Source organism: Scyliorhinus canicula, chromosome 21 (assembly GCF_902713615.1).
Source record: "Scyliorhinus canicula chromosome 21, sScyCan1.1, whole genome shotgun sequence".
In the NCBI taxonomy this organism is placed as follows: Eukaryota; Metazoa; Chordata; class Chondrichthyes; order Carcharhiniformes; family Scyliorhinidae; genus Scyliorhinus; species Scyliorhinus canicula.
In genome coordinates, this window is record NC_052166.1 from 63,509,992 (window position 1) to 63,530,602 (window position 20,611).

Genomic DNA, 20,611 nt, shown 5'->3' on the forward strand with positions numbered 1-20,611 from the left:
GCCAGGGTCCTGCCTTGGATTCCCGGCTTGGGTCACTGACTGTGAGGTGTCTGCAGGTTCTCCCTGTGTCTGCATGGGTTTCCTCCGGGTGCTCCGGTTTCTTCCCACAGGTCCCGAAAGACATGCTATTAGGTAATTTGAACATTCTGAATTCTCCCTCTGTACCCGAACAGGCGCCGGAGTGTGGCAACTCAGGGCTTTACACAGTAACTTCATTGCAGTGTTGACGCAAGCCTACTTGTGACAATAATAAAGATTATATAGATTGCCATAATTTGTCAACAGCCCCATTTTGCTGTTGTATCACCCAACGACCAGGATGGCAGGAGACGAAATAGAAACAGAAATGCTGACAATAACTACCCAACAGGTCTGACACCATCTGTGGTGAGAGAACAGAGTTAACATTTCAGGTTAATGATCTTTAAAGGGCATCATCCTGGAATGTTTACTTTCGTTCTCGCTCCACAGATGCTGCAAGAACTGTTGGGTATTCCCAGTATGGTGTGTTTTTATTTCAGATTTCCGGCATCTGCAATATGATGGAGGAGGAACTTGATGGACCTTGATCTTTTCCATCCAGGAATTCCTGTGTGCCTACAAATGTGCACAACGCTCAAGATGACTTTAGACATCTTACTGATTTTAAAGTCACAGTTCTCAAATGTACAATGGTGATATTTAAGAGTCGCGATAAAAAAATGTGCCAAGTTTCAACTTCAATCCCAACGATTACCCTGAACTACTGGAGTTCAGAGAAAAAAATGTTTTTGACAGGAACATTCCCTACCCATCGTTTCTTACCATTATCTTTGCCTTTGACGAAACCTTCCCACTCACGGAACCATTGCATACTTATGCAGTAAATAACACTGGGAGACTCCTCAGCCTGGAACGCTTTGTTTAGCTGGATGGAAGGAAGATAACAAGGAGGGGGTGTCACAAGAATTTTGTTTCCTACCCATTGGATGGTATTTGCATGTATTTAGTTTATAAGCCCAAGGAATCAAGTATTTTAACACTAGCTGAATTGAGATCAATGGCCCATCACACGGTGATTAATTTGGAATAGCATGCTCTTCATTAACTGCTCGAAAGCATCTCAGCTGTTTGTTGTTAAGTGGTGCACTCCCTCCTTGGTTTCAACTTAAGACCATAAGACATAGGAGCAGAATTCGGCCACTCGGCCCATCAAGTCTGCTCCGTCATTCAATCATGGCTGATATTTTCTCATCCCCATTCTCCTGCCTTCTCCCCATAACCCCTGATCCCCTTATTAATTAAGAACCTATCTATCTCTGTCTTAAAGACACTCAGTGATTTAGCCTCCACAGCCTTCTGCGGCAAAGAGCTCCACAGATTCACCATCCTCTGGCCGAAGAAATTCCTCCTCATCTCTGTTTTAAAGGATCGTCCCTTTAGTCGGAGGTTGTGCCTTCTGGTTCAAGTTTTTCCTACAAGTGGGAACAAACTCTCCATGTCCACTCTATCCAGGCCTCGCAGTATCCTGTAAATTTCAATAAGAGCCCCCCTCATCCTTCTAAACTCCAACGAGTACAGACCCAGAGTCCTCATACAACAAGCTCTTCATTCCAGGGATTATTCTTGTGACCCTCCTCTGGACCCTTCCCAAGGCCAGCACATCCATTGTTAGATATGTGGCCCAAAACTGCTCACAATACTCCAAAAGGGGTCTGACCAGAGCCTTCTACAGCCTCGGAAGTACATCCCTACTCTTGCCTTCTAGCCTTCTCAACATGAATGCTGACACTGCATTTGCCTTCCTAACTGCTGACTGAACCTGCACATTAACCTTAGGAGAATCGTGAACAAGGGCTCCCAAGTCCCTTTGTGCTTCTGATTTCCCAAGCATTTCCATATTTAGAAAATAGTCTATGCCTCCATTCCTCCTTTCAAAATGCATAACCTCTCACTTTTCCCGCATTGTATTCCATATGATTTGCCACTTCTTTGCCCACTCTCCTAGCCTGTCCAGGTCCTTCTGCAGCCCCCCTGTTTCTTCATTACTACCCGTCCCTCTACATACCTTTTAATCATCTGCAAACCTAGCAACAGTGCCTTCAGTTCCTTTTTCCAGATCGTTAATGCATATAGTGAAAAGTTGTGGTCCCACCACCGACCCCTGAGGCACACCACTAGTCACCGGCTGCCATTCTGAAAGAGACCCCTTTATCCCCACTCTCTGCCTTCTGCCAGTCAGCCAATCCTCTATCCATGCCAAGATCTTACCCTGAACACCATGGGCTAATGTTTAAGGTTCCTTTCACTAGTGTGTTGGTGCATCAACTTCCAGAGTTATGAAAGTTGTATTTACGCACAAGAATTTGTAAGCGACCAATCTCCACCGTGTCACTGGCAGGAGATTGCTCATGGTTGGGAAGGGAATCAGAGAAAGTAACCCAGGCGGATACTCCACTTCCAGAGTGACACAGAGGGGGGCTGGGAGCAGAATATTCCCATTGTCACGATACATTGTACGCGATAATGTAAAACTTTTTTTAGAACTTTGGAAAAAGTATTAGTAACTCTTCCTCCATGGTCACTATTTCAAAATACTGGAAACTTCCTTCGCAACAGCACTGTGAGTGGGTGTACCTGCACCAGATGGGAGTTCAGCAGCTCAAGGCAGCACCTCTAGTTGGCTAGTGACGCCCACACCCCATGAAATAATTTATTTTAAAACCGGCATTTCCGATACAGGAATTTAACTCTCCAAGAGCTCAAACCACTTCTGTAACAGTTACGTAGCAATTCTAAAATAAACAATTACTTTTAGGGTGATGCACTGTGATGGCTGACCTTTATAAAAGTGTCAACTTCCATTTTCCTCCTTTTAGCAATTGCCTCAATTTCTACTTGGCAAATGGAACAGATGTACAAATGGTTCACAGCAGGGCCACCTCCAAACCTGCCACAATCACAAGACAAGAATATTGAAACTTCCAGCAACATTGTTAGATGATTGGCGAGTGTCAGATTTATTGAGCCTGCGCCATTATTTTGTTAAGCAGCACAATTCTTCTCTTATTAATCACGATTCTCCAACCTTTCTCCTTAGCCCTCACCATCCTTAGTTGCCTAATAAGTATGCGTCATTTTTAACTATCTTAATTGAATCAACATTCGTGATCGACTGGGATCGTGTGCTAAATATCACGCACCAAAAGGGAAGCATTTTTTTCCGGGATTTTCTTTCAATCAGCGCAGTTCTGGTTTTAAAAACCGTTTTCAAAATTCACAACTGAAAAGATGAGTCATTCCCAATCGAACCTCTTCATTACCTTTCATTATTTTAATCGCCTCTGTCACATCAAACTTGACCTCCCCAATCTCTATGGAATATGATCAAGGTTTATCAAGACTCTCATTTTGACAGGGTCCCATCACCACAGAGGTCACCTTGCTATATCACTGGACTTCTTTCAAGGCCAATATATTCACCTCGTTAGGTTACCCAAAACATGCGACCCACCAAATGAGCGTATAACAAAGAAGAAAAGTACAGCACAGGAACAGGCCCTTCGGTCCTCCAAGCCTGTGCCGACCATGCTGCCCGTCGAAAATAAAATCTTCTACACTTCCGGGGTCCGTATCCCTCTATTCCCATCCTAGTCATGTATTTGTCAAGATGCCCCTTAAACGTCACTATCGTCCCTGCTTCCACCACCTCCTCCGGCAGCGAGTTCCAGGCACCCACTATCCTCTTGTGTAAAAAGACTTGCCTCGTACATCTCCTCTAAACCTTGCCCCTTGCACCTTAATCTTATGCCCCGTAATAATTGACCCCTCTACCCTGGTTAGCACTGTGGCTTCACAGCGCCAGAGTCCCGGGTTCGATTCCCGGCTGGGTCACTGTCTGTGCGGAGTCTGCAAGTTCTCCCCGAGTCTGCATGGGTTTCCTCTGGGTGCTCCGGTTTCCTCCCACAAGTCCCGAAAAGATGTGCTATTAGGTAATTTGGACATTCTGAATTCTCCCTCTGTGTACCCGAACAGGTGGCAGAACGTGGCGACTAGGGGCTTTTCACAGTAACTTGATTGCAATGCAAGCCTACTTGCGACAATAAAGATTATTATTATTATGTCTGACACCCATAGCATGCAGACAGCTCATTCTGTCATTCTCCTCTCAAGAGGTGGTTGATGGCTTCTGTTCACCCTCCCCAAAATCAGCACAATCAAGGCAAAAACAAACGCAACAACCAATTGCCAATTATTCCTTTTGGATTTGGTCAAGTGATAAAATTGGCTTTTTTTGTTCAAGTCGAAAATCAAATATCATCGGAACACTGATTTAAAAAAAAACATTCTTTTCTTTAAAAACAAACATTTAAGGGCGGCATGGTGGCACAGTAGTTAGCACTGCTGCCTCGCGGCACCGAGGACCCGGGTTCGATCCCGCCCCCGGGTCACTGTCCGTGTGGGGTTTGCACATTCTCCCCGTGTCTGTGTGGGTCTCACCCCCACAACTCAAAAGTGTGGATTGGCCACGCTAAATTGCCCCTTAATTGGGGAAAAAAAAAGATTGGGCATTTTAAATTTATACTAAAAAAAAGAAAAATAGTTTATGATAATTTTTCAGGAATCTTCACACTTGCCTGTTGTACAGATATTCCCATACATTTTGGGGCAGAATCACTACCAGATCATCAATGTAATGATACCTATTTGGCGGAATGCCTGTAAAAGGAAGAAAAATTATTGCTACCTGCAGTCATGTTGAAACAGAACACAAAAATCACTCAGCAGTCAATCCACACAATGGAAACGGTGTCAGGGGGACAGAGCTCAGCACGTTTGAGACCATCTTACAGGTCTCGGACAGCACATCCCGAGGAAAGTAAACTTATCTCTACAACATTCCGATGCTCACAAGTACACACAGATACTTGCAATTTATGAATGTCTGATCTTTATTTATAAGGATTTCTTCTTTTCAAGAACGATGATGCCCTTCACTTCCAGACTTGCTAAATTCTAGACTTATGCAGGTGCTAGATCCTCCATTTATCTCACGTGCTGACCTCCATGTACGCAGAGGAAGGTGTGGTTGGTGATTGGCCCCGGTTCGGTGAAGGTGTTGAACTTGTTTAGCCACTCTCTGGAGATGTAGAACTGGAGGAGGCTCGGCTCCTTTGCGTTGGCCAAAGCTACAACCTTCTGTCTCTCACGGACTGCCTCTTCACTGCTCTTCCTGCAACAAACGTTCAAAACATAAAGTAGCTGAGGAAAAGAATGGTAGAGGAGCACAACTCGGTATCAAATCACAGATACTTCTCAAAGAACAAAAAAAGTACTTTACTGCTTTCCAGAAAACTACTGAATCCAGATGTATTTGGCTGCACAATAGAAAATGCAAAAAACTAACAGAAGAAAGTGTGTGTGTGTGTGTGTGTGTGTGGGTGTGTGGGGGTGGGGGGGGGGGGGGGGGGGGTGGGGGGGGGGGAGCAGTATAATCAAGAAATAACTTTCTAAATAGTAAAAGTTTTCAACATCACTTCCAAAACTAATAAATGAACTACACAGCCATGTGGTAAATATAAAAAGCAAGTGAAATATGATGACAGATTGAGTCCATGAGGATTATATTCGTTGGAGATCAGAAGAGTTGGGGAAGAGGGGGATCTCATAGAAACCCATATAATTTTAACAGGACTAGACAGTGTAGAAGCGATGGAGAATCCAGAACCAGGGGTCACAATCTGAGGGTACAGGGTGGACCATTTACGACTGAGATGAGGAGAAATGTCTTCACCCAGAGAACGCAGAATTTACTACCACATAAAGTAGTTGAAGCCAAAGCATTGTTATGTTTTTCAAGAAGGAGTTAGATTTAGATTTTGGGGCTAAAGGATATTGGGGGGGGGGGGGATTGGCTATTGAGTTAGATGATCAACCATGATCATAGTGAATGGTGGAGCAGGCCCAAAAGGCTTCCTCCTGCTCCTATTTTCTATGCAAATCCAAATTAACATAGATTATACACAGCACGCAAGATTTAGCCACAGGAAACCGAAACTTGAAATTAATTTAATATCTTCTTCCGGACATAATTTAGAGTGCAGGCAGAAGTAAACCAATTCATTCTGGCTGACTTTCGTCATGTCAAACTCTCCTGTGAGGGTAGTACAAAAGAGTACTTGGAAACGTTCAGAATGGAGGCAACTATCTCCTTGCAGAATTAAATGTTAACCCACCAGGTTACAGAATGAACTGTGGAACCATGTTTCAGTAGAAATTAATACATTCAGGTGTGGAGGGGGGACTCCTTAGTCAAAAACTCAAAGAAGGGCAACCCTTTCAATATTCAACATGCTAAACATATACAGAAAATAGTGCATCTTCCCGATGTTGCTTCCCTTTCAGAAATGTCTTCCATCAGCCGTGGAGATTTAATTTCAATCTCCTATAATTTTCTCAGAGTCCATAAGCACGCATTTTGTTGCATGACTAATGAAATAACGCTTTCGTGATTGATAAAATATATTTCAGAAAACATTTGCTTCAGTCTCCACGTAACAAAAAAAAGTCTTAGAAGCTGAAACTAGAGCAGTTTTGTATTAAAAAGTTAGCGAAGCTGTTCCAGTTCAATTTCGAAAGACTAAAGCACATTTTCCCAGCTCCAGACCCCATGCTGATCCACTCCAGCAACATTAAGCTTCTGTACTCCAAAATATGGCAATTCTGGGATGGACGTCATGATAGAAGGCTCAAATGCTGGGTCCCAAGGACCATACATAATATTTAATAATTTGGCTCCCGAGTCATCTTTCTATGTTCGGTAATAAGGGGATCAAGGGTTATGGGGAGAAGGCAGGAGAATGGGGTTGAGAAATCTATCACCAATGATTGAATGGCAGAGACTCTCCTAATTCTACTACTCTTATGACATTCATAAAGCAATTTGAAAAAAGCATAGCATTGCAGTTCCAGTCTGGTTTATAATGGTGATATTTGTGAGTGTGGATGTTGCTCAGATTGTGTAACTGGGAGGCTGGGGGTGTTGGGCTGTTGTAGGGAGAAATAGGGAGAGCTGTAGGAAAAGAGGGAGAATGAGGGAAACGGGGAGAGAGAGCCTCCTGGGATCTTGCTGTGCATGCAACACACTGTAATTGCAACAGTGACCAAAGAAATGGTTCAAGGTCAGTAATGTACTGTTGAATTTTTGAATTAAAAGTTCCTAAACCTGTACACTGGAGAGAGAGAGACAAAGGGAGGGTGGAGGGAGAGAGAGCCACTGTTTTTAAATCCATCCTCTACTTGTGAAGTTGGTGGGAGAGGGACGCGATTTGAAAGTTGTTTAAGGTGAAGTTTTATTCCTGGATGACCTTAGTGACCACAATTTGGTGTCTTTCACTATTGCAATGGAGAGGGATAGGGCCATACGGCAGGGCAAGGTTTACAATTGGGGGAGGGGTAATTATGATGTGATTAGGCAAAAATTAGGGAGCGTAAGATGGGAACAGAAACTGTCAGGGAAAGGCACAAATGAAAAGTGGAGCTTGTTCAAGGAACAAATACTGCGTGTCCTTGATAGGTATGTCCCTGTCAGGGAACCATGGTTCACAAAAGAGGTTGAATGTCTTCTCAAGAGGAACAAGATAGCTTGATCTTGGTTTCGGACAATGCTCGGCACAACATCGAGGACCGAATGGCCTCTTCTGTGCTGTTCTATGATATGATAATTCTATGATCCCAAGGGGCACTCTGAGACAAGAACTTCACAGATCGCAGAGTCTGAATGCAGAAAACCAACAAATTTAGATTGAAAATCAGTCCTCCATTTGTATTATCAATATAACAAATTAAGGAGCAACGCGGTGGCGCAGTGGTTAGCATTGCTGCCTCACGGCACCGAGGTCCCAGGTTCGATCCAGAATTTGGGTCGTGTCCGTGTGGAGTTTGCACATTCTCCCCGTGTTTGCATGGGTATCGCCCCCACAACCCAAAAAGATGTGCAGGCTAGGTGGATTGGCTAAATTGCTCCTTAATTGAAAAAAAAAATTTAATTGTGGACTCTAAATTAAACAAAAATATATAACAAAATAACCTATCTGGACATATATAAAAGGAGCAGAGTTTATACAACTCTGTAAATGGTGGCACGGTGGCAGTGCTCCGGTTTCCTCCCACAGTCCAAAGATGTGCTGGTTAGGTGGATTGTCGTGCTAAATTGCCCCTTCATGTCCAGACGGTTAGGTGGGAGTGACTGGGTTATGGGGATAGGGTGGGGGCATGGGCTTCAGTAGGATGCCCTTTCGTAGGATCGGTGCAGACTCGATGGGCCAAAAGTCCTCCTCCTGCACTGTAGCGATTCTAGGATTTTGCAGGCAGCAATTCAAATTTTGATCATGGAAATTATAATTTGAAATAAAACCAGTTTTCATATTATTGATGGGAAATACTTAGTAGGTTTAGTTCACAACTTGGTGGGGCTGAGGAAATAGAATGGAGTGAGAATCCTTTACGTTATTATGATTGTTGCGTACAATTATAAATTAAATACCCTGGCAGAGAAAACGGTGCTCAGCATGCAAGGTCAATAAGAAAAATTGGCAGTGCTAAAGTCCGGAGTCAAAAATCAGCACGATTCTTCCATATGCAACTACCTAGTGTCTACCAGGTGCTGAGTTGCATCGGGGATTATATCTGGACAACTAATGCTTGCACTATTGAGATCTATTTTATGGAATAGCATTCAAAACACAAATCAAGCTTCCAGAAAGAAAAAGATGCGAATTGATGTGGCATTTTTAACAAAATAAATTTAGAGTACCCAATTATTTTTCTTTCCAATCAAGGGGCAATTTAGTGTGGCCAATCCACCTAACCGACACATTTTTGGGTTGTGGGGGTGAAACCCACGAAGACAAGGGGAGAATGTGCAAACTCCACACGAGCAGTGACCCAGGGCCGGGATTCGAACCCGGGTCCTCAGCGCCGTAGTCCCAGTGCTAACCACTGCTCCGCATGCCGCCCCTTGTTGCACCTATCACAATGTGCCAAAAAGCTTTACAGAAAATTAAGCGCTTTTGAGTATAGTCACTGTTGTGATGTGGGAAACGCAATAGCCAATTTGTGCATAGTGAGGTCCCTCATTCGGCTATGTGATTGACCAGATCATCTGTTTCTTGGGATGTAGGTCAAGGGATAATTATTGGCCAAGACACGGGGAGGGGAGGGGGAGGGGGGAGAATTCCCCTATCTATCTTTGAAATAGTCCTATGGGATCTTTTTACGCTCACCTGAGGGGGCAGGTGGTTTAAATGTCTCACATAGATCGCTAGATTTTAAGTGCATATTTTAGGCATAATCATTCAAGTATTCCTCACCTGTAAAAAAGTACATAAGCCTCAGCATTCTGTACAACCGTCTCATGGACCTCGGTGACATACTGATCATCAAACTCGTACCACTGGCCATTAATTACATTCTGGCAATAAGCTATGTAGTGACCACCTGTAAAAACACCGGTTTAGTAGGAGGTTGCATCACGCAATCAACAGAAACTGAAAAGTGCCGAGTCACAAGCATCTGACTGTGGCTAAATTCCGTGTTTGACCCTTAAAAGCTTTAAAGCAGGAGTGCCCAAGCCGTGACCTCCCAACCATCTCAATCGGGCCCTGGAAGCCAGGCAACTTTGTTCAATTCGTCTACTCCTGACAATTCAAACTTTACTTTTTGGGGGACTGCTACATCATCCAAATGACTTGAAATTTGCGGAAAGTGGAAATTTAGTACATAATAAAATAAATCTCCAATTACCAATTTGAAAGGAGGTAATTTTAAGAGGGGTAGACTGTATGCTTCTTACTCACTGGTTTATCGTGCTCGAATTTGGTGGGCCTGGAGGTTGGGAAAGAGCTCCTCTTAAGGCTGCTGCTTCAAATGTTGGATAAATCTTAAAATCAGAACACCAAAAATCATTAACACCAAAAATCATTAGTAAAACTAACGGGAAAACAAGAATTTGCATCTGCGTGCGTCCATGCACCGAGGCTCCATAGTCTGTATCAATGCAGGCTTTGAAGAAAATAAAGCTTGCACACTATAGCCATAAAGCATCAATTGCTCAGTCCAGTGATCAACTTTTGTTTTTCAAACAAATTGAAAACCATACAAGAGTCCACATCAAGTTACTTTCATTCAGACCGAAATTGAAAAAACATAATTGTTTTACAGTCAGAAGTTATAATTTTTTTTTTTAAAGCAGATTGTGACTTCAAACTAACAGGAGGAGGTGACTGCACCCTTCTTTGGAAAATGTTTTCCGCTTGTTCTCGACAGCTCATGAAAGGTCATAGACTATATTCCTGAAACACGCTTTACATTCAAAATAGCTTGTGGAACAATGAATTAAACACTATTTTCGCAGAAGCCAAAACTATACATTGCTCATTTAGAGCTTTTCAATGGCAATTTAAAATAAGGGGCACAGGTTACAGGAGTTTTATTTCTAACTTGGGCCTTTTGAACAATTCAGTGGTAGAATTAAAAAAACAACAACATTTACATCAAGAGCAGTCATTGCCGAACACAAGACTCCGCGAGCCACTCCTTATCTGTTTCAAAGAATCATATCTTGTTTACTTACTGCCTGCAGTTCCATGATGACAGATAACAGATAAAAGATCGTAGCTTGTGATTTGAGAAGGACTCTCCTTGGAAAGAAAGGGTCGAAGGCCAAGACCTTCGAGTGGGAAAGATACATGGCTATTTACTTTAAAGGAGTACATCACTTCATGTCGAAAGCGCTTCAAGTGAACACAAAGAATCTGGAAATGGGGAGACAAGGGTTTAAAGTTAAAGTTAGAGCTGGCTATCTAAATCCAGATTACAAATCTTGCATAGACCGCACTTGTGGTGAGATTTTTTTTCCCCCGTCAAAATTCCCCAGTCAGCTTTGTCATACCACAGTGTAGTTAGTTGCAGGATCTGGCCACCAGATGACACTGTGTACTGAGTTTCTTTTTTGTTAAATTTAGAGTACCCAATTATTTTTTGTTTTTCCAATTAAGGGGCAATTTAGCGTGACCAATCCACCTAACCTGCACATCTTTGTGTTGTGGGGATGAAACCCACACAGACATGAGGAGAATGTGCAAACTCCACACGGACAGTGACCCAGGGCCGGGATTCGAACCCGGGTCCTCAGCGCCGCAGTCCCAGTACTATCCACTGCGCCACATACCGCCCCGTGTGCCGAGTTTCTAAAGTCTCTCTCCTAATCTGTTACAACCTAATATCTAAAGCAACCTTTACCTATAATAATAATAATAATCTTTATTGTCAGAAGTAGGCATGCATAAACACTGCAAAGAAGTTACTGTGAAAAGCCCGTAGACATCAACTGATTGAGAGCAAGGACATTGGCAAATTTACTGGAATTACATCACAGTACTGGATGCAACTTTTATAAAAGCAATATAATTGCTACAATGGTATAGTTAGTTATTCACAAAAGGAACAAAATAAAAAGGCCTTAATCAAGTCAGTCGTCCGTGGTGCTAATGATACCTTACAATTCAGAGCCAGGTGGTGGTGAAGGATAGAACTGGAAGTCTTTATACATTTACAAGCTTTTATTTTACAGAGACACACATTACATATGGCGTACCTCCAATCTAAATGCCAATTTTGTTCCTACATCGGGGAACAGATGAACCCCCAGTTACTGCCCATTACCTGAACACAATTAATGCCATCAATCCTTCAATCCCGTTCCTAGATTAAGTTACTGCACTTAGCACTTCATAGAATCATGGGAGCACAGAGGGAGGCCATTTGGCCCACTGTGCTCTTCGAAAACATTATCCAATTAATCCCATCTCCCTGCTCTTTCCCCACAGCAGTTTGCTGCAAATTAACAAACTGTTACAATCTCCCAATATAAACTGGATGAGCTGGGGCAAACAATTCAAATGCGAGTGGGACACTTTGGCGAGATGGGGGAAGGGGTGGGGAGCTACTACATCGCAATATCACGAGACAAGTCGATACGTGCCAGTGCTGCAAAGTTCCCAGTTTTATGGAAACTGCTCGTGTCTGTCTTCCCTCTTACACAGAAATGCCACAGGTCGGCCTGAAGAGGTGGACACAAAAAAAAATGAATGGGGTGAACAAGCAAGAGGAATGAGAATTGACCTGACCGCCAAGCCACAGTGGATTTAATCCTTGACCCATTTAAAAATAAAACTAACCACAATTGCTGGTTCCTACCTATTGCCACAGAGTCTTTCTTGCTCATTGGAAGGTGGTTCAGAAGCAGCCAAAATTAAAATAGCCAGATAATATGCAGTCACAGAGGGTCAATATTTTTACTTAATGTTTAAATTGAAAACTGGCTCATGCTGAGTATTTCTTTAAAGGAAGCACGGTTACTAAACAGGATCAAAACGTGTTACTATTATGTTATCAGCAAAAATAAAGGTATCAATTACAAACACAAATGTATGGAAGGAAAAAAGGGAAATGATAAATTTTCATACAATTTGTGCATAAGGACACAGTTATAATTTCATATTACACAAAATATTCTTGCCAAAATCATATATAGATCATAACGATAGCTCCAAATTGTGTTGAACTTCTAAATAAGAAGTTCAACACAGAAGTTCTAAATAAGGTGGTTCGAAAAGGGCCATAAAAACTAAAAATGGCTGAGTGTATAAATTCTGAGAATATAATTCAGTGACTGTCTGAACAACAGAATGTCACACTCTTTTTCAGACAGGGACATTTCAAAGAAATCTTCTTCCCCCCCATCTCCACCCAAAAAAAAGGACACCTCAGCTAAACTGCTGCACCAGAAATCTCAAAACCAACTAATCAACTCGGAGTCAAAGCTATCAGAGCCATGCAACTTAACAGCTGCAACTTTTCACCATCCGCTGCTTGTGGAAAAGTCAATGACTGACTTGTATATATTTTAAAAAAACTTTTATTCTGGGACTCACTTATCATTTCTAATCTGCGTGTATGTGCTTGAGATTTTACTATTTTTCTTGCATTTTAGTAATAAACTCACTCTTTCTTTAACTCAAGAAAATCTGATTAAATATGTTCAAAATTTTTAAAACACAAATATATCTGGTCTGGCGAAAGGTATTCACAAGGGATGGGATCCTTTTAAAAATCAGCCTCGCTGTGATCAACCGAGGGGGTTTGAATAAAGACGAGGAGCCAGCTCATTCCTCCTCCCCCGCGATTATAACCATTTTGGGGGTACTCCGTCCAGAATCATAAATTGTGGCTCGCGCCTAGATCCCGGAGGATAACAAATTGGGGTTCTTCACCCAGGGACCAGTCGTAACAAGTTGCTGAGGTATTCAACGGAGAAATCCATTGAATCATGCCTCACCACTGAATTTAGTTTCCTTCTGTTGAACTATACAACTGCACTGCAGAACTGGAACACATCAGCCTGCATATGAAATTCCATTCAGATAACTTAATTTTACCATTGAACTATTGGCTTGGGTGACAAAATCTGGTTTGAGGATGGAACGGTAATAGGAACTTGTTTGTTCATGCCAAAAGACAAAAGCACAAAATGTATTCAAACCATTTCATGCAGTGTTTATTCTCGTGGCAAGCCTGCTTGTTCAAAATAGAACATGAAGCCACTTTCTGTGCTTTGATTTTTTTTTTGCAGCTTAATAAATGGAAACAGCAACTTCACTATTTTACATAATAAGGCTTCCAATTAGGATATGTCAACTTATTATAGAGAGGTTTGCATATATATTTTTAAAAAAGAAACGACTTCACCAGCAGCTGGTTAATAGACTAGATAAGGACAATTGTGTCAGGTTGGATGTTTGCCACCTACCTCCGGAAGTTTAAGGACCTTGCAGTACTTTACTCCATTCCTTAACCTTAAAAGGGAAACACACAAGATTGGTTATCTTAAAACAATGCAACACGGCGCTCACATTGCAAACATAAAATGTGGATTGTACCAATGTAAACAGTGCCAAAGCATTAAAATTGCCCTCAAAACCCATCAACTCTGACTTTGTGGACAGTTACATGAAACAGAATAAGAGGAGACAGTTGCGAGGAGGAGGAGGCAGGCTAGTATAAACCGTTCAATTCGGTTTCTGTTTTACTTCAGTCTGTGATTATCCGTAGGTTATGCATCAGAGAGAACATAAAAGATTGACATAGAAGTCAGTCAACAACATTTCCCCCCCCCCCCCCCCCCCAGTGTGACGGAATACCTAGAAATCTGGAAGCACTTTCTCCCACCACCTACTCCTGAGCTTTGACGAGAGGTCATTGACCTGAAACTTTAATTTCATGCTGCTCTGATGCTACTAGACAGAGCATTATTCGTATTTTCTAGTTTTATTGCACTCTTTTCCCCGCTCTTAAAATAATGCCGTTGCTCATTTTCATCGGAGACATGGCCTCAAATTATCATCTCATCATAAAACAGTGCACAAGGCTTGGACGCTAGAACATATACATATGATAATGTGCAACATGCATGAGGTCAGATTGATTCATTAATTATCCGATATACCAGTTGCCCCCCAATCGAAGTGAACCAATGACCTAGCGGAAACACAGCTCTAAGAAATGCAGGTTCGTATTTTCCAACTTACTTCTTACATCGCTCACAACTGTACATGTTGTCACCTGCAAAAAAATAAAAACACGATTTGAGGGCATCCATTAAAATTTGTTACTTGAAGACTTTTTAAAAACTCAAATTATAGTTCCTAACTGCTGACTAAAAATCCTGTCGGGAAAGCAGGACAGATGTGAAACACAAGAAGCCCCAGAAGGCATCTCCCCTCCAGGTGAGCATATAGTTCTCATCACATTTACTCACCTGGCTCTCATACCCCTGGGATAGTTGGAGATTTGAGAACAAGGTGGGGAAATGTGATGAGAACAATATGAGCACGTGGAGGGCAGATGGACTACAATGTTGACAATGTGAGGTTAACCATTTTGGTAGGAATAACAGCAAAAGGGCTTATTATTTAAATTATAAAATATTTAAACATACTGTTATGTAGAGGGTCCTGGTTGTCCTAGTGCATGAGCCGCAAAAAGTTGGTTTACAGGTGCAACAGATTCATTGCTAGAGGGATGGAGTTTAAGACTAGGGAGGTTATGCTGCAACTGTATAAGGTGTTAGTGAGGCCACACCTGGAGTATTGCGTTCAGATTTGGTCTCCTTACCCGAGAAAGGACGGACTGGCACTGGAGGGTGTGCAGAGGAGATTCACTAGGTTAATCCCAGAGTTGAGGGGGTTGGATTATGAGGAGAGGTTGAGTAGATTGGGACTGTACTCATTGGAATTTAGAAGGATGCGGGGGATCTTATAGAAACATATAAAATTATGAAGGGAATAGACAGGATAGATGCGGGCAGGTTGTTTCCACTGGCGGGTAAAAGCAGAACTAGGGGACATAGCCTCAAAATAAGGCGAAGTAAATTTAGGACTGAGTTTAGGAGGAACTTCTTCACCCAAAGGGTTGTGAATCTATGGAATTCCCTGCCCAGTGAAGCAGTTGAGGCTCCTTCATTAAACGTTTTCAAGATAAAGATAGATAGTTTTTGAAGAGTAAAGGAATAAAGGGTTATGGTGTTCGGGAGGGAAAGTCTATAAAAGATCAGCCATGATCTCATTGAATGGCAGAGCAGGCTCGAAGGGCCAGATGGTTCCTGGTTCTTGTGTAAGTGCCTCCTGGGACTTTATTTCAACTGGTCCTGCTTTCCAGACAGGTTATTAGTCAGCAGTTGAAAACTGCAACTGCATTATTAAAAAGGCCTGAAAATAGTCAATTGACGTCTTCCTTTTAAACCGAAGATCAACGAAAAACAAGTTGCATTTATATAGCACCTTTCGCAATGTTCCAAGGCGCTTCACAGCCAATTAAGTACTTTTGAAGTGTCGCAAGTGCTGGAATTTAGGAAACATCCCAGCCAATTTGTGCACAGCAAGCTCCCACAAACAGCAAATGTGATAATGATCAAATAATCAGTTTTCAGTAACGTTGGCAGAGGGTTAAGTATTGGCCTTGACCAGGATAAAACTCTCCCCTGCTCCTTTTTGAACGTGCTATCTATGGCGCCTGCTTAAATGCAGGCATCAGTGTACAAGGGGGGAAACTAAATTCCAAGTGCTAACCAAACAATGCTTGCTTATGTCGTGAAGTGTTGTAGATAGAGGATAGGGGATATAGTGCAGGAGAAATTTCTTCACACCGAGGGTTCTAAGGCTGTGGAATTCACTGCTGGGGTTAGCAGCTGAGGCAGAAACTAGAACAAAATGAAACTGGAGAGGCGAATGGAGGAAAATGGGGATGAAAACAAGGTGGGTAAATGTGATAAGAACTATATGCTCACGTGGAGGGTAAATGCCGACATGGACTGGTTGGGCTGAATGGCCTGTTTCCACGTTGTAACTTCTATGTATTTCTATGAAAAGCAAACAGTACAGAATAAATCTCACTGAACTCGCCTTTCAGCTCATCAGCAGCAAAAAAGGCAGCTAAACAATCTTCTAAAGTCACTACAGGACCCCAGAACCAGCTCGGGATGCAGGACACGACAAACCTGCAACGAGAATTGGATAAGATCCACGGTCAGTCAAAATGAGTATTTAGTTTCGACTTGAAGTCAAGAGTTACAACCAGGAGGAAAAGTATAGGTTTTGAGCAGAAAGTAACGAAGTAAAACACGAGTGACCATTACAACAGAATTAAAACAAGGTCAGAAAACAAAAACCCAGTTAAATTTACACTTGAAATATAGAAGATTGAAAATATTAAATCAGGTTTCAGCTTGTGACTTGAAAATTCCGCTTTTTTCCTGATACCAGTTTAATCCCTTGATATTTAACACAATTTCAAGCACTTGGTTATTTGCAACTCTGAATGGGGGGGGGGGGGGGGGGGGGGCAAAATCTATTCTGCAGGGAACGTAGTGAGGCCACTTGTGCTGATTCAGCAAATTGAACTCAATGAAAGGATTGCAGTGAGGAGAGGTTGCAGGGAGGAACGTTACAGTGACTCTACATTTGGAGGGGGCCCTTTATGGAAGTCAATGGCATGGAGTTTTGATTGCTCTATGTATCTGTTGACAAAGACACAAAAGTGGAGGAACAGACAAAACATCCAAATAAGCTGACATGGCCGTCATGCAGAGATGAAGGTTGCAAGTGAGCTGCACAAATGTGGCCGGGATAACCCCTCACAACACCATTTACTTTCTCTTTGCCCTCATGAAGGAATGCCCATCTTCTGCTCAGTGCTCATCTCCCCAATCAAGGGCATTCATCAAAAAAAAATCTATTCATTGATGTCAATTTTATGTTTTAAAAATAATATATACAAAGGAACGACAAGTTTAACAAAAAATGTACCAAAGCAACACAAGTTACATACAAAAAAAGTTTGATCTAGAAGAAATTTAACATATGATCTTGGAAAATAACTAAACACTCAAAATGCAAATAATTCCATTGTACGAAGTGCAAATTTATAATAACGTGCACGAAAACGATACACAGCTTGGAGGGACCAAAGATACATGTTGAGGCCATGCAGGATCCAGCACGTTTTGCAAACACAATTTACCTTCTTATATAATCCATAATAAATGCTACCCATCCCTGAGTTGTGTAGGCATCAGTACAGGTGCCAGGTTTCACTGGTAGGTTTTGGTGGATGGATGCATGTAACTTTGCCAGGTCCTCCTTCCCAGGAATTGGCAATGACAAATCCTGAAACGTTTCCACTGTGGAAGAAATCTGCAATAGTAGGATAGAAACAAGAATGTTAACACACGAAACTAGAGGCTTAAATTGGAATCCAAAATTGCTGGCTTGGTGTACTGTGCAATTATCAGTTACTTCATACGAATGTGGAGCAGGAGTAGGCCATTCAGCCCCTCGGGCCTGCCATGCCCTTCAATAAGATCATGATTGATCTGATTTTAACCTCAAACCGGCATTCCGCTTACCCCCGATGACCTATCACCCCCTTGCTGGCCAAGAATCTACCGATCTCTGCCGTCAAAATAGTCAAAGACTCTGCTTCCACCACCTTTCCAGGAAGAGAGTTCCAGAGACTCTCTCATGACCCTCAGAGTTAAAAAAATGCCATAGTTCTAAATGGGCGATCCCTTATTTAAAGTGACCCCTGGTTCTAGATTCGCTGACAAAAGGAAACATTCTTTCAACATCCACCCTGTCAAGACCCCTCAGGATCTTACAGGTTTCAATCAAGTTGCCTCACAAAGCTAATGACACGGCAGCATATCTCATTAACCGTCGGATATTCTTGTGTAGCTGTGCATCTGCCCCTCAGCTGGGAAAACCATAAAACTTGGCAATTCTGCTTCCAACAAGATAATCCCATCAAGATAAAGTTTCACTTAAAACTCACAAAATCTCCAATGAGGGATTCCATTTAGCAAGCATAGGTTACAGATCAAGCAAAGTGAAATGCACGTCAACTGCTCTGGACAGTCGCAGGACCCTGTGCCATGTTACTCTTTAAAAACTAGAGTCAAGCTTACTCTATCGCAGGTGAGACACTGGACTAGGCTCAATATCGACCCATCAAAGATATCAGAAATTACACTGCGATACTTGGCCTGCTTTCTCTTTTTGGCAGATAACAGAAGCTGGGCTGAGTGAAGAAAAAAAAAAAGAGAATGGAATTACATTCTGCAGGTAATATATGCAGTGCAATTAAAATCCCATATTAATAAATCATTATTTTATAGAAAACAACAGAATTGATAGACCACAAGCTGATGAGGTATGCAAAGCCGATAGCAGTTGGATAAAATTATTTGCGGTTACGAATTAAATGGTCATGGTTTTTTTTTAATAAGACTACAGAGCTTCATCGCTCCGTCAACAAGATTGTGCTCATGCCAGATCCTCATTTGGCCAAAATGTGCTACCATTAAGTTACTAAAGCGGGCAGCACGGTGGCCTAGTGGTTAGCACAACCGCCTCACGGCGCTGAGGTCCCAGGTTCGATCCCGGCTCTGGGTCACTGTCCGTGTGGAGTTTGCATATTCTCCCCGTGTCTGCGTGGGTTTCGCCCCCACAATCCAAAAATGTGTAGAGTAGGTGGATTGGCCACGCTAAATTGCCCCTTAATTGGAAAAAATAATTGGGTAATCTAAATTTATTAAAAAAAAGTTACTAAAGAATGTTTTAAGCACTCTGGTTAGAAACATCAATTTGAATTGCAAAGGAACTCATTTTTAAAAAAATGATTGTTATAATAACCGCACGAGACAAAGAACAAAGACTTTCGAACTTCACATTTAAAAATTCAGCCTATAGAAAAGCCCCAAATGAAAATGACCACCTTTTAAACTACTGGAGAGAAAGGTTACCTTTTTTGAATGAAAACGACGATACAGCCCGCATTGGACTTGCCCGAGGTGGGCTGCTGGACAAATTGGAATGCATTTCCTGGTGGATGGGGCTGCAGGACCGTGACGTGCAGCGCATGTTTACATCATTGTCAGGTTCTGCGAGAGATAAACAGGAATCTAAAACAGATTGTATCATTATAGCCTCCAAACCAGGCTGCTGGGCATAACACATTGTGGGTTGGGAAGTTGTAATGAACCTGCCGGGAGACAGCAGTAGACGGAAGGGCCTCAACTGGTATGCATTTCCCCTGGTAATGAGTTTAGATAATAAGCATATGCGAATAGTTTAAGGAGAAACAGATCATAGACGCTTGGGAAGGTCCATGAGATATACATACGTTAATGTAGTCAAGGGAGTTGATGGGGTCAGGCACCCAAATATAAAGGCGGCATAATCAAAGATCAACAATGGTATAAATGCCCAGCCCCCGAGAACCCAGGAGAGGCAGTTGACATCTAGCATCTCCGAAAGACAGACAGGTTCCAGCCACCCAGCCTGAAGGCCAGGTTTACAGCAAACAAGCTTCTAGTTCTTAAGAGCCAGGGCAGTGCAAAAAATCTGCGTAACAGCAGTTTTAAAATATCTTCGCCGGGCCAGGAAAAAGACGGTCCCCAGATTTGAGTATCCTCCCTGCATCGTGTAGTAATTACAGCTGGTTACTTGGATGTTGTTTGGGGAACAGGGGAAATCAGAGTTCAGGTATCGCAGATTTTGTAACAAGGGGTACGTTCTGTATAAATGGTGTTTGGTAATTAATATTCAGACACCTTATTGCAAGAATACATTTTTAAAAAAATATTTTTTATTCTCCTCCTTTTTCACATTTCTCTCAAATTTATACCCAACAATAAACAATCAGTAATAAATGTAATGTCAATCCCCATATCAATAACAACGATCCCATCCGCCCATCAAACCCCAAACATTAGCCCGCATGCTGACATAAACAAATGACAAAAAGGAATCAGGAATCACCCATAGTCACCATTAATGCATACAGTCCCCCTGCCCCCAACCCTCCCAGCCCCCAGCCCCCCTAATGTTCGATGTGATCAAATTCTGGAAATTGCATAATGAATAACGCCCGTGAATTGTAGAACCCCTCCATCCTTCCCCTCAGTTCAAATTTGAACGTTTAAAGCGTTAAGAATTCCAGCAGGTCCCCCCGCCAC

The 20,611-nt window shown here is 42.3% G+C and overlaps 1 protein-coding gene across 2 annotated transcripts in view; it reads right to left on the reverse strand.

Moving 5' to 3' along the window:
* Positions 1 to 20,611, reverse strand: part of usp20 (ubiquitin specific peptidase 20) — a 71,421-nt gene that overhangs the window by 11,126 nt on the left and 39,684 nt on the right. Inside the window, exons 11-22 of one of the 2 annotated variants that reach the window (XR_005458460.1) lie at positions 19,397 to 19,534; positions 18,560 to 18,672; positions 17,617 to 17,789; positions 16,500 to 16,594; positions 14,628 to 14,661; positions 13,850 to 13,895; positions 10,613 to 10,793; positions 9,351 to 9,477; positions 5,043 to 5,212; positions 4,617 to 4,698; positions 2,792 to 2,929; positions 805 to 907 (exon numbers count right to left, since the gene is read on the reverse strand). Coding sequence is in view for 1 of the 2 variants with exons in the window: in XM_038781492.1 (XP_038637420.1) it covers positions 805 to 907; positions 2,821 to 2,929; positions 4,617 to 4,698; positions 5,043 to 5,212; positions 9,351 to 9,477; positions 10,613 to 10,793; positions 13,850 to 13,895; positions 14,628 to 14,661; positions 16,500 to 16,594; positions 17,617 to 17,789; positions 18,560 to 18,672; positions 19,397 to 19,534 (1,371 nt within the window). In the remaining variant the exon portion in view is untranslated. The remainder of the gene's footprint in view (positions 1 to 804; positions 908 to 2,791; positions 2,930 to 4,616; positions 4,699 to 5,042; positions 5,213 to 9,350; positions 9,478 to 10,612; positions 10,794 to 13,849; positions 13,896 to 14,627; positions 14,662 to 16,499; positions 16,595 to 17,616; positions 17,790 to 18,559; positions 18,673 to 19,396; positions 19,535 to 20,611) is intronic. The other variant, XM_038781492.1, reaches the window with a different exon arrangement.